This window comes from Scatophagus argus, chromosome 14 (assembly GCF_020382885.2).
Source record: "Scatophagus argus isolate fScaArg1 chromosome 14, fScaArg1.pri, whole genome shotgun sequence".
Taxonomy (NCBI): Eukaryota; Metazoa; Chordata; class Actinopteri; family Scatophagidae; genus Scatophagus; species Scatophagus argus.
Window position 1 is genome coordinate 15,325,857 of NC_058506.1, and position 14,686 is coordinate 15,340,542.

The following is a 14,686-nucleotide window of genomic DNA, read 5'->3' on the forward strand; positions in this document are numbered from 1 at the left end:
AGCGCTGCACTGACAGTCAACCTTGCTGTATTGTGTGACTTTCATTGCACGGCAGGACCTCTAGTAATGTTTGTCTTGGTTCAGTTCACAGAGAAAAAGAGAGAGCGCATTAAATGTCCTTTTACTAAGCTTGTCAATGCGATAGGGGCTCTAGGACACAGCTGAAGCTGGATCAGTCCATTGTGTGCAAAGGCTTGTACCATTGTTTACTCCACAATGCCTGGCAGTGCGCATCATTCAGCTGTGATGCTGAGAAAATCATCCCGGCTAGTGGCAACAATGGCGATACACACGGCTGATCTGATTGTGGTGCAGGCGCGCTCGCTTTCATCTGTAATGCTGGAGAACAGATCATGTAGCTGGAGCTCTTATCTTGGAGATGAATGCTGACAGCCAACACAGGCTCCCTGTACTTCTGCCTGTTTTCCCCCCCTGGTTCTTAATCTTTCATTTCCTCTTCTGAACCTCTCTTGCATTACTGTTGTTTTTTTGCTCCTTGTTTTCCACCCTTACTCTTCCACTTGTCTCTAAACCTTCTCAGCCTCCCTGTCATTGTTCTTTCCATCTACTCAGCACTCTTCGCATCTATCTTTTCCACTATCTCACCTTTACCTCTCTCCATCTTCACCTCTGCCTCATTTCTCTCCCCTTTCTCACCTTCCAGCCTAATTCGATACCTCTCGCTCTTTCAACACTCTGCACCCATCGTCTACACATTTCTTGCCTTATCGGGCTCTTCATCGCTTGGTCAGGCCAGCTCGAAGTGCCACATGTAGCCCCCATCGCCTCATCTTGGGAAGATAGCTGATCCAACTGAGGCTATTTTTAGCCTATCATGCAAACTCTCCCTCCTCTTCCCCTCCATGGAGAGTTGGCAGCCACAAAGAGAGACATGAAACATGCATTCTTTCCTCACCACCAGACTTTCTCTCCTGATTGTGACTTTGAAATCAGTATAATTAACTGTATTGTCAGGGGATGAGCCAGTTTGACAGAAATAGCAGATTTATCTCCATATGCCGTTGCTAAATAGATGATTTAATTGTCTAGAAGTTTTGTCGGCAGAACTGGAGTATTCTATGCTTAGTATGTTTTTTTTTTAACAGTGTGTGTCTGCATCATTCTCTGAGAAAAACGTGTGAATCCCGATGCCCCTCCCTGGCCGGGAAAGTGATTGAGTCATATTCCAGTGGCCTTCTTCTGACCAAGTAATAATTGAATGAAAGTAATAATTGCCTTCGCATTATTAGTCAATGACAGATTTTAATGTATTCCCCTAAGTATTTAGATGGAGTTTTTTCCTCTGAAGCAGCAATATGTGTGTGTATGTGTGAAAATCCACAAAGACCTAACTGTCTGACCACATAATATAACTTTGAGACGCAGGCCTCAGTTCCTGATCATTTGGAAGATGAATGTAGTTTATTTGAGGATGCATAGGAGCACTTAGACCACAGTTGTCTGTTCCACTTAACTCAATGATTTGATAACATTAAAAAATGAACTTAACAGAAACTGCAATCGCATCCAAACATAGAGATCTGCAAATTTGAATAAACAATGAGTGGTTGTTATTAAAATTGGCTCTGAATTAGTCATGAAATCGGTTTTAATACTTTTTAATTTTTTACTACATCAAAGATGTGATTTGGATGAAATCACAAAATGTACCCATTATTTTTCTCCTGTTGGTATAGTCAGCTAAAAATAGCCTATCAAAAGGCACCAGAATACAGGAAGTGACATCTACCCCACTCATGATAGTTTGACACCCACATTTTCCTACGCCCATGTGTGGACTAACTTCACATGATATTTCAGCGTCCAGTCTTGGTGGACAACTGGGCTGGTGGACACCACTGTCCTTCAATGGAAATTATAAAGGTAATAACAGACATACCCATAGACATACTTTGACTGATTTATTTGTTAGTGCAAAATGATTGAGTACAAATTCCTTATTGAAAACATATACAAACATAATAAAGGTAGAATGTGATTGTGTAGTGTGACGGAGTGGGTGTAAGACACCTGTCATTTCCAATCCTCCACTCGCTTCCCTGCCCAGCAGCCAGCATTGTCAAGTTCTCACCTTCCTGCAGATCACTTGATTCAATCACTTGCCTGCACAGCTGCCTCTCATTTCCTCATTAGCCTCTCTGTATATAGTGGGCAGCTTCCATTTGTTTGTCATATTGTCAGACTTGTTTTAGCACTTCAGCCGCTGGTTTCTGCCTTATCCTCTGGCTTTTATTTTTAGTCTGCCAGACTCCTGTTTGTTTGTTTCTTCTCACTGTGTTGCCTGCTTGACCTTTTATTGTGGGTTCTTAGCTGATTCTGTTTCATCAGGTCAGTTTGCTTATGGGATGAAGTTCTGATCTGTGAAAGAAAAACACCAAGCTCAGTCAATGATGTATACATATATATATAGAACACGTCATGCTGGACTTTCTCTTAAGTATAGGATCTTAAATTTTTTTCTATTTTTGAAACTTGTTGCTCCCTATAGTAAACAGATTTAGACTTTTTCAGTCAGTGTTGTTTTGTAATCATCATTGATTAATGTATAAAAGGAGTTGCATTGTGGAATATAAAGTAGCGCATGTGTGACGGACGCTACTTTTTCATGCCATTTGGCGAATTTTTATGGTGGAGTATATTTCACAACGGATGGTCTCTACCCACCAGCCTGTAGGCTTGGTCAAAGCACTTGTACAGTCACAGAGGAATTTCTCATATGGCCTTCCTGATCACACCATCCCCATTGCGGACAACAGCCCAGTGCTTCTGGTGTGGGGCTGTTCACACAAAGTCAACCTGGTTTTATGTAGCAAACCAGCAACCAGATTTGATCCATTGCAATCAAGGATGCATCATCAATGGAGTAATGCACCCCAGAGGTAAACAGTAGTGGCAGGACGGCAAATCATGCTGATTACCTGTGAGCTTATCTAGGTACAGATATTAGTTTATATCCAAAATACAAGCATAATTAATGACAATAACACATAGAAGTGCAAAACTGGGCTCTCCATCTCTTTCCAACATGTAGAATATGATTCGCTCACTGATGGCAGGACAAGGTTCCAGCTGGAGTCAAACTTTCCAAGTTCCCTTTTATTGGTTTCAAGTTAGGTGTGTGGTCAGAGCGTAACCAGTTTGATGTTGGTGGAAAAGTAACTGAAATCATTAAAAAATATTTTAATGCATTTTGGGCTTAAACAAGTTTTTGGGGGTAATTTTATGATGTGAGGATGTCTTGTTTCAAGTTAAACCCTGGTTGTAGAATACCATGTTCTTAGACTGTAGGATATAACCACAAAGACCATCTTATTGATCCTATTAAACATAAACAATAGAATAAATCCAAGTCTTAGTCGCTGTACAGAATGTCTTGTTTATTGGTTGTTGTCATACATTTTCAAAATTACTATATGCTTTGTATCTAAAGAGCTCAGATGAATCATACTGTCTCTAAAGGCAGACATTGTAACACCTGAAATACAGGGTGGCTCTCACCACGGATGTTCATTCCCTGTTTAATTTTCTGGAAGTAAAACTACATGTAATTTCAAGATCAGAAAAAAATTTGATAGACTGGTTTTTAAATAATTTTGGTAATTTTGCCAAAATAATACTTAATTATTTGTTTTCCCCAAATGATTCATGGTGAAACAAGTATTTCCATGAACTACAATCACATGCCCCTGGTGAGAATCACTCTGTTTTGCAGGAGCTCAGTCACACTGCAGAGCTGACTTTTTATTTGATAATGTTATACACCTGTGGAGGAACAGCAGACACTATCAACACATTTGTACTTATCTTATCTTATCTTTTTTTTTCTTTTTTTTCAAGTTTTCTTTTTTCTGTTAAATATCAGTTTTTGACATAATCTTTTTCACAAGAACAGACTAGGTTAAATCTGTTATAAGTTTTGTTATACCAACATGCTCACAATGTTTCTGAACCATTTTTTTTTCTTTTTAGTGTGAGAACAACAATAATCAAAACAGACGCCCTTTTTGTTTTGAACTGTATGTTCCAGATGCACCATAGTGACATCAGAATAATGGGATTTTCTCTGTGGTTTGCAGGCTCATCAAAGGCAGGAGGAAAATAAGAGGGCCTGCAGTCATGTGCACAGGTTTCACTAGCAGGACGTGACTATAACTTCAGGAAAGAAAATCACAGACTGTAGTCGGGCACTCCAAAACAACATAAACTGACAAACTGAACATCATTTCAAAGTTTCTCTTCCTTTTCATACATCACATTTGTCTTAAATACAAAATTTCACTTTATCAATAACATTTACATAGTCTTTTGTTCTTTTCAGGCCCAAAGAACTGAATATCGTGTGCTCTGAAGGCTAAAAACTGGTCATGATCCACAGTTTTTCTCTCTTGTGACAGACACATCATTTGTGACTGTGTTTGTGCAGGTTAAGGTGATTATTAAGATATTTATCATCTTTTTCAAATACTTTCTTGTTTGTGTTTTCTTCAACTTTATACATTGTGCAAAAACAGCTGTAGTCTACTCTAGAAGGCCACCATGTGTTGTGGTTTTCATTTCACTCTGTCTTTGTTTCAACAACATTTCCATTCATGTCTGATGAAAAAATTGTGTTTGGAAATGCTGTAAGCGACTTCAGCGACTGATCAACCTTGCTGAGTTATCTCATAGTAAACAAACCAAACTGGCATCTGCAGGCATTGTCCAGCACACATGATCATAATGTCAACTTGCTTTAAGTGGGCTGAATATGAACAGTGCAATTCTAACTGCTGCTTGTTAAAAACAAGTTCACAAAAATATGCAAAAAGCTATGCAACAGTTCTCTCTTGACAACTGTAGACTTTCACATGAATCATGTTTGCACCAGTTTATTCAACTGTTTGGATCGCTTGGCCGGATAATAATTATGCCAGAAACTGAAAATGCATGTTTTATGGGCAAAGGGGAAAAATCCTACAGTATCTTAAATCACCATGCTGTTCTCAGAAAGCTTAACAAAGCAAAAATCAACCAGAGGCAAACTATTGTCTGGCCTAATGCTCAAATCCAGTGTATGAGCTGGAAGGCCAGCATAAAATGTCATGTTAGCACATGGCTACATTGATTATAGTTGGTTATTATGAACCTTTGTACTGTATGTAATCCAACAATAAAAACATGGAAAAGTGAACTTTTCCTTGAGTTCAGACCAGGAAAACTAACAGAGAACACAATACCTGTACAGAGATTTGTGCAGTCAGTTTTGTCGTGTGCTGGCTCTGTACTCCAGCACGAGAGATTTGAAATGCATGAGACTGGTGTTAAAAGTCTGATTCTCAGCTTTATCTTGTCGGTGTTTAAATCCATACGAGCTAATGTTGCGAAATGTAGCCTCCAAATAAAGCTGTCTTACTCTGTATTTGATTGCAAATCCAGCCATTGCCGCCCACTTGGCCAGGCCTGTACAGCACCTGTCACTTCTTGCTGATTTCAGGCACTTTTTCCACTCATTGCGGTGTTGAGGAGCAAACCACATGACTGGTTGGACTGAGGTGAAGGTACTGACTTGAGTAGTCAACAACACTTTGTTGTTGCACTTTACTGTAACTGGGGGCAAAATGGCTTTGAATCTTACACTGTTCACCCAATATGGATGTGAACACCATGAAACGTTGTTAGAGGATGAAACCAGCACTTGCACTCGTAGTCATTGTTCCATTTTAAAGCCAATGTTCTGGAATACAAAGCCAAATAAAAAACAAAGCAAAACAAACAAAAAAAAAAACCCACTCCTTTTCTGTTTTCTGACTGCACAATATGGTAAGAAAAAAAGGCTCCATGATTATTTGAACAGTTTTAAGAGTTTTCAGCAAACTTTTCTGTTTGTTTTCTTAGTTGTTTCTTTTAGACCCACACATACATTTTCAGATCTCTTGATTAAAATTCAGCCTCGATGAAAGGTCTTAGTCACCAGTGACTTCCTCTGTGGCACTGTGTGACAAATGTGCTGACAGTCCTTTTATGACACTGTTGTCTTGAAAAGCAAGTAGCTTATCATTTGTTATATTGGTAAATCTATATGTTATAGGTGTGTATTATATTTCCCCTCTTCTCTCATAGCGAAACGATAAAACAAAAACGGCTGTATTACATTAGCGTCAGTCTACTGCATAACTAAAAGCAGCAGAGCAGCCACATCTCATGGATTTGCATGTTATATACAGAGAATATAATACATTATTCTGGTTATGTATGATTTATGGTGTTTATTTACATATGATATGTAGTCTGGATGAACATAAAACTCCAACTGATAAGATAAATGACTTTAAAGGAAAATGTAATATTCCAGCGATGTAGAAAAATAAGTTGTATTCATTGTATTGACATGAGGAAATGGTTGGTTTGTATCTAGCACCTATTGCAACCATATTACTTTATACTATAATAAACCACAGTAGACACATGGGCGCCACTGAATATAACTAGAAATTTCTTACTACCCATGAACCCCTTCTTTAACAGGAAATACATTTTATGGGCAACATAAGGACATTTGATAATCTATTAATTTAAAGGTCTTTAGATAGAAAAATAAGTATAATAGAACATATTTTAATGGTCCTTCTCTATTAACACATCAGGGATAATTTTAAATAAACTGACCTTTCAATAACTTTATATGCATATTTCATTTTTTTTATGTGTGTATGTGTGCTTTTAATTCATTCATACTCTGTGCTTTGCAAAAGCTATGATTGTTTATAAAGCCCACTCCTCTGCACTTTCATAAGCTGCAATAGCAAATGATGAGGTTTAATCAAGTTCCTCTATGAAATTGCTTTCCGCACTCTGTTTTTATTGTCCTTCTTCTACCAAGAAGGTCATTCTGAACTTTCATTTATTACAAGTCAATTCATCAATATTTATAACCTCAACCTCTATCTATCTTTCTTTCTTTCTATCACACTATTCATGAATACCTTGATTTTTACCTGAATGTTTGATCAACAAATATTTCTTCCAGTGGTTGTTTACCTGTCTTGTCAGTGACTTCACCTTCTGGACACATTTGATCAAATTTGTTTTATGCTTTTGACATGATGAGGGATTGGAGGTTTTATTCCAGAGCATGCTTTTTATTTTCCCCACTCTATATGTTCCTTCTCTCATGTATGTCTCTCCTATAAGAGAGATTGGAATGTCAGTAACAATTAACTAATCTGACTATGATTGTGTCGAATGGCATTAATCATCTTTAAATGTTTACCATCATAACGTTAAAGGAATGTTTTACGTTTACAACATCACTGAATGTCTGAATGTACTATTTTTCCATTTGCTGTAGGTCAATAATTTAATTCTTGCGCTGTGAAATAATAAACTGTTCTCTCAGCAACATTTCAATCAGCAAGAGCCTTGAATAAATAACAATCAACCTTCTGGGGAATTTAAATTCCTCGTGAATTCTGCTTTTTTAAAAAATAGCTTTCTGCCATCTTTGCTTCTGTAACCACACCACAGTACATACCATCGACTTTGACAGGTCCAGGCGTACATAAATGAACATGTGAATAATGGCTCATTTTCACTAAATACACAAACAGCTTGTCTTTGTCAGTAAGCCAGGGGCTTCATTAATAACTGTAAACAAGAACCACATCTATCAGCTCTATCACCACACTCTATCATCAATAATTATTGACTACCGTGTCAACAGTCTGGGTAGAAACATTTGTCTATGTGTTGACGGGATTAGCCTGTGTAGCCATCCTGTCCCATTCTGTCTGTATTTACTGTAGGTATCTTATTGAGCACAGTTTAAGTGACCTCACAATTGATTGCTCTGTGTGTTTGCACGTGTACCAGGTGTTCTGTTAATTTTGTAGAGTAATTGGGAAAAATGCCTATTATAAGTGTTTGTGCACAGGTTTGTTAAATCAGGACTTTTCTTTATTGAAATTCTGTATTTCCCCATGGTTTGACCACCAAATCAAATATCCTTCACACCGTAACCTGGGTATTGCTCTGCAAAAATCAATGCAATGCAGGGCAGTTAGACTCACTTGGGTAGGTTTGCAATATAACTGATATTACAGGAAGAAAATTAATTGTGGTGTTGATGAAACTGTACCTCCTCCTGCCCTACAAGTCTCCAAATATTCCCTAAAAGTTAAGTAATCAATCGAGCTGTTTGTGCCGTCCTGGCAGCAGAGAGCTCTGGGTGTATTTATAGTGAGAGCACTGTCGGGACAGCATGAATTATTAATGGGTCCTGATGCAGATTTATCTGTGACCTCTAGGCCACCTGGGAGTGAATACACACACACAAACACACACATTCACATACTAAATCAGTGTTCGTCTTTGTGGTTTTTCAGTGAAATGATGACAGTGTGTGCAGTCCAGTAACCCTCAGTAACCCCCCAGTGAAGCCATTAGCCAGTCTTGGGTTGGTTGATGGGTTCAGAGAGGATGTCTTTCATCCACCTGGATTGGTCCTCAGGGATAAATTATTCAAAGCTCCAAAGCATTCAGCAAGGTACAGCACATACTTACAGTACATACAGTAGGCCTAAACTACATACACACATACATACTACATATGTCAACAAGAGAACAGTCTGATTTTATGCTTTTCACTAGCTCTTGTGTAGACTTTCAACCTTCTGGCATAAAGATGAAGTTTCCCCCAGAAATTGGATTCAAATGAGTTTAGTGTTATCTCCCTTTTGTTGCAGAAGTCAAGATCAAAAAACATGTAAACTGATCCTTGGCCTCATGTATCTGCTCCCTCAGTACTGTTTCCTGGCTCAGAGGCGATACTTTCTCAGCAGGTCACTCTGCCACATGTACTTCCTCTCTGGAAACCTCTCTGGGATCTTGATCTTTCGGAAGTCTTGAATGCACTTTTCCAGCTCTTCTTCGACTGTCATCTTCTCTTTCACTGGCCTCTTCTTACAGCTGGTGTCACGGGAACTTGCTGTAAGCGTACGCAGCAAGTCGCTCTTCCGCCGTTGTTCGGACTGCTGGAGCATAGCGATGGGGCCCTTTTTCATAGACCTGTCCAGGGTTTGGACGTTTGCATGGGGGTGTGACTGGCGGCTGACCGGCCCACAGATGACCGTTCCTTGGGGAGAGCTAGCTTCTGATTGGCTCTCAGAGCTGGAGGTGGAAAGCTCGTTGAAGGAGGTGCCGCTCTCACCCTCACCGTCGCCTTTGTGGTTCTTGCAGCAGCAGTCACATGGAGGGGAGGACCAACGTGACGGACCACCTGGAAAGTGATAGAACCAGAGAGGGAGCTAACATTAGAGTCCATGCAGAGCTATTTTTTCCACCTTTTCTTTCTTCCAGGCCCAATCATCATGAAGAGAAAAACGAGACAATGACACAAAGAGAGCCACAAATTAGTCAGATGGGAAAAGAAAGGAAAAGTAAAAAGCTCAGAAGACAGACAAAGAAGAGAGTCAGCAAATGCCAAATGGCTATCACCTAGAACAAAGTGACATGACATCAGGCACGACTGGCTAGTTTCCAGTCTAATCACAGAAGTGAGCTGGCTGAGTGACAAGCCAGTATTGTTCAGAGAACTACCCTTGTAGATCCATGCTGTCACATGAAATAAGTGGAAGAGCTTGGCAAGCACATAATGATGTCTGGATGTACATGTGGTAAATGTATTTACAGTGAAACACTGAAGGCAGCTGTATTTGAACTTCATGAAAAGCAGTCGCAGCAGAACAATTGGAAAAATGTATGACTTTTGCAGGATTTTTAAGTGTACATCAAGCAAGTGTAGCAATACTGGTACAGGAAAAACGGGAGCAAATTGGAGTCTGTCTATTTTGAGACTAATGGAGGTCAAACTGTGCAAATGCTTTGTTTACTATACTGTACATCTCTGTGTTTCTTTGAAGTCTGCTTTTCTGTTCACCAGTCCAACTTATTCATCTCTAACTGTAAATCTTAGTGAAGGCTATGAAACCCAGGACTTTTAAATCAAAATGACTGGAAAAAAAATTGTTGTTATTCAATTGAAATTTGAAAAAAAAAAAACAAGCAAACTGTAAAACTGTAAAATGAAAACTACTCAATAAGCACTTGCAGGTCTGACTGACCACGACCGCAATACATGTAGTAATTTAAACACTGAAACAATCATTGTAACATTGTAAATCTCTTATTTTACATCACCAATCTAAAATGTTTTGAAATTCTTTGCAATGCTTGATATCAAAGGGGTACAAGTCAGAGGGGGGTTTTTACCTTTCCTCTAAGGCATACAATCTGTAGTTTTAAGCCTCACAGCTGTTTTCAGCCGGCATCGAGAATAGCAAAGCATCTCAGTGAGAATGAGGTTGAGGCAGCTACCCAGTAGCCGTGGTCTTGACCAATAACGAGACAAAAGCGGTGATCCTTAATCATCACCGAAAGGAATCTATTGCCCAGCCTAACCCCTGTGTGAACATACAGTAGACTGGAAGACTCAGAGGAACCAGAGCAGCACCACACCTCTCACTGCAGGAAGCAGCCATTTATTTTTCATCCTCACCTCCTGAATAATTAAAGGGGTATCTGTTGCTGATGGACTCCTCTCTGTTTAGTCAGGAGAGAGATCAAAACCCTTGAGGCAAGCACACATGGCACCATCCCCCGCTGCCGATTTCGAGCGTGCCCCCCACCACCACCATCGGTACATACACTCACACACACACAATCACAGGCTTCTGCATCAAGTTCAGTGGTGCCACAGTTTCTTTTCATGTGCTGCTGAGCGTTTTGCTTCAAACAAGACACAAGACTATAAATAATGCTGCTTAAAATAAATGCCCCTCCTGCTTTTACTTCCCTTTGTCCTCCTCAATGGCATGTTAGGCTCATTTAAAGAGAAACAGAAGAACAGAAATCAATTCATCTGATCGAGATGTGTTCTTCCAAGTATCGCTCATAAACCGCACTATATTGTCTAAATAGATAATAAATATTACCTTGACTCTGTTAGTCTAAACTGCAGGTAGACTAACATTCAGTGCAGAGCTAAATGTACATAAATGCATTCACACACAAACACAGACACAGCTGCCTAATGTATGTGAGGTAAACATCACCCATCAAATGCAGTGACAGAAATGGAGCACCACACCCTCATCACCCATTGTAGCTCTGAATCTCTATAATTACCATGGGTATTTACACATTTCTCATGCGCAATACCCTTGGCTCAGACAAAGAATGAGAATACACTGCTGCATCAGAAATGTACTGAGCTCGGATAAAAACATGTATCCATTAAACAGTTGCATGATACAGAACATAATCCCATGCTAGGCGAGATTATGTCTTCCCAACCTTTGTTTAGGGACACGTGAGTTAATTTATGTCGCTGAGTCAACAGGTAGCCCCCTGATGGATGAGATGCAGATTTGTAATTGGTGTGCTGAAAAATGGCCCCAGACAGTGGTAAATTGTTAAATCTGCCAGTAGCCAATCAGCCTGTCCAAATAAAGTGAACATGATGTCATGGGTAAAACTGCTATAACAAATGTCTTGAAGAGCCTTTCTGTTTGTGTGTGTGTTGTTCACGAGCAGCCTGGCATCTGTGCATTTGATATGACATTGCTTTTAAATTGGTAGTAGTAGTAATAGTAAAAGTCGTGACAGTGACATGCTGTTTTAATTTAAAGGTATTGTGAATGGCTATTAGCCCTGCTATCACTAAAGACTACCAGGGAGTTATCTGACCATTTTTACCAGTTGGGTTTCCTGTCAAACCTTTAGTTTCATGACCAATTGTCCCTCAGATAATTCAATTGAGGACACCACTTACATGTTTGAAAAAATGTTTAAAAAGTTTGTTTGTTTTTTCTGGCGTCTCACATTCGATGTCACAAGTGTGTCCGAATACAAAGAAAACAGCTTCAAGACCAGTGACAATGGTACAGTCGTTACTTTTTATAAAATATCTTTTACTTCAGTCGCTCTCTCATTTTAACCACAAACAAATGCCGGTTGCATGCTGAAAACTGAAGACAGAAGCTGGATGTTAGTCGGGGGGTTTTATCCATTGTGAAAGGAACTTTAGTCAGTGGTTTGATACGATACATTTGGTCCCTGTTATATGACCACTAACAGAAAGAGTTAGCATGTATGTATAGATCTTGTATGTGTTCAAACAAAGCCGCATTTCCTTTTGTGAAAAAAAGCATTCATGTTTATTGAACAAAAAGGACCAATTTCCTGTCTAGTCATTGTCATAGACAAGGTATTTTAGCTGTCTAAATGCCAAGAATTTGACACTTTCCCTGTGACAGGTAGGCCACTCTCCTGAATGATCCATTCACTCAAAAATAACCTGAGGTTCATTGTTCATACCAGACAGGAGATGTCTTGGGGAGAATGGCGTCCCCACTTCCTGTCAATTACACCCACGTGCATGTCAGCATTTTTAGAAAGATGTCGAATAAATCACTGTAGGTGAGGGGTACTGTGACTTACTGTGGCAAGAATGTGACTCAATTTAACTGAATACTGTTATTTTATGTAACTTACAGCCCTTTTTTAACATTTAAATTATAAAATCCTGTTACTTAACTCAGTGCAGTTGTCTACTCATTGCTTGTTCAGTCTTCATGAGGCTAAAATCAGAAATGTACAGTTTTTTTTTTTTAGAATGTTCTTATTGCCCTGAACACTGAAACCACCAGATGAGGTTTGCTGGTGAGGTTCTCCAAAGAATGTTTTTATTCATATCTGTAGTGCATGTCATCACTCTCACTCGTGTTTGCATTATTTCAGGGATGCCACTGCTTTATTTGAACAACACAATAGAGACAGGGATGATTCCAGGCCAGATTCATGGCACTGTATACTTCTAAAGGTAGCGTTTTTATGTCTATGTGTCTCTTCCTCATATAACCTCAAAGAAAAATATATTTATAAACTCAGTCAAATGAATTAAAATGTAAACTTTCTAGAACACAACATATTTTGACGTACAGTAACAAGACAAATACGACCTGCATTGTCAAGCAACTTCTTAACTGAATAAGTAAGTTTGTCTATTCAGACTACATATCGATACACTTCGGAGCAGAGTCTAATAGATCTCTTGCATTGTTTACTGCAAAAGCAACAGACTAAAGTTAACTAAGTGGGCTTGTGGCTGGAAGGCAGCCAGTTCAAACCCAGAAACCTCAGGAAAAAAACTGGGCAACAGAGTAAATCAGAAGCACGTGCCTTGAAATCTGAACAAGACAAACTCCTCGGGGGACCGACAGCAAAGACTTTGATTGTACTGAGTTGCTCCTGGGTGAATTTTTGCTTAACTGTGTAAATTACATTCATGGAATAAAATTGTATTTTTACTCAGCTAACCTTTACTTTCTTTGTTTGAACAAAGATTCAGTTTGAACAAATGAGTTAGTCTCACATACGGAGATAAAATATTTTTTTCTTTAAAACACGTACTCCCTGACTTGTAGCATGTAGACTATGCACTTGTGCTTTTAACTTGCGTTTCTTCTATTCCCACATTCAAATGAGGTAAAAAAAAAAAAGAAAAAAAAAGAAAAAAGTGGTAAGGAGAAAAATCGCTTCATACACAAAATGTAAAAACAAAAAATAAATTAAAAAAGTTAATTTGTGTATTTATGTGCTCCTTAGTTTACATGTGTTTCTTCACATACAACATACATCATATATGTGTATGTCAAGTACATGTGGAATCCGGTGCTCTCATGGGAGAATAAGGTCATGCCTTTCTTCAGGGCTGAGCGCATATTTGTGCGGATGTGTGTGTGTGGAAGTGTACATGGGAATACATGTGTGTGCCCGCACATGCATGTAACATGTGAGATGATGTCACAGTTTGTGTGCTTCAGTGGAGTGTCTTTTCCTCCAGATACAACACACATGTTGTGGTTTGACCTGTGTGTGTGTGTGTGTGTGTGTGTGTGTGTGTGAGAGGCGTGAGGCGAGAGGCGCGTGCGTGTGCATGCCTGTGGTCATCCCTCCGTGTGTAAGTGACATTGGCCTTGGAACTATTATCTGTATGCCGTTGGGCAGAGAAAGGGAGGCTGATGTCAGGTGGGGTTCCCATTCATGTCATCAGAGGTGTCAGACTATCGGCTGTGCTCCTGGCCAGCATCACTCAGCACACACACACACCCTCACTTTGTGTGTGTGTGTATTTGTGTGTTGCGTGACAATGTGCTGCAGTTGATTCATGTGATCTCATGTTGGGAGCTGGGCAGGAGGTCTGACTGAAGTCTAATGACTGTCACATGCTTTTACACACACATTTCCGTGCAGACACACACATGCGCGTGCGCACACACACACACACAGGCACACAGTGTTCGTGACAGGTGCTCGGGGCTCTGGTGTATTGATCTCAGCAGGGACCTCCACAACTTGTGTTAGCTCTGGCTAGTAAAAAGACCTGGCTGACTCACAATATACTCACAATGAAATTGAATAAACATACACACACACACACACACACAAAGCTAATTTTCGATCCACATCTATCATCCATCTGTCACCTATCATTTCAGCTGCTACTCAGAGGTTAATCCATTTTCAAGCAGTTCTTACACAAACATGTTGTAACGTAATCATGTAGTTTCACACTGTGTGATTATTTACAATGGCCATTCAGCTTTTATACAGACTAATGTATTCCAAA

At 39.5% G+C, this 14,686-nt stretch overlaps 1 protein-coding gene and 1 long non-coding RNA gene across 2 annotated transcripts in view; one reads left to right on the forward strand and one right to left on the reverse strand.

The window, feature by feature from the left end:
- Positions 1-2,501: 2,501 nt before the first annotated feature.
- Positions 2,502-4,311, forward strand: LOC124071141. The gene is made up of 2 exons (XR_006845293.1): positions 2,502-2,900; positions 4,098-4,311. It is a non-coding gene; the product is annotated as an uncharacterized LOC124071141 (long non-coding RNA).
- Positions 4,312-7,613: 3,302 nt separating this feature from the next.
- The window catches only part of kctd16b (potassium channel tetramerization domain containing 16b), a 66,842-nt gene continuing 59,769 nt past the window's right edge, over positions 7,614-14,686 (reverse strand). Inside the window, exon 2 of the mRNA XM_046411607.1 lies at positions 7,614-9,274. Within this exon, the coding sequence (XP_046267563.1) occupies positions 8,814-9,274 (461 nt within the window). The 3' untranslated portion in view covers positions 7,614-8,813. The remainder of the gene's footprint in view (positions 9,275-14,686) is intronic.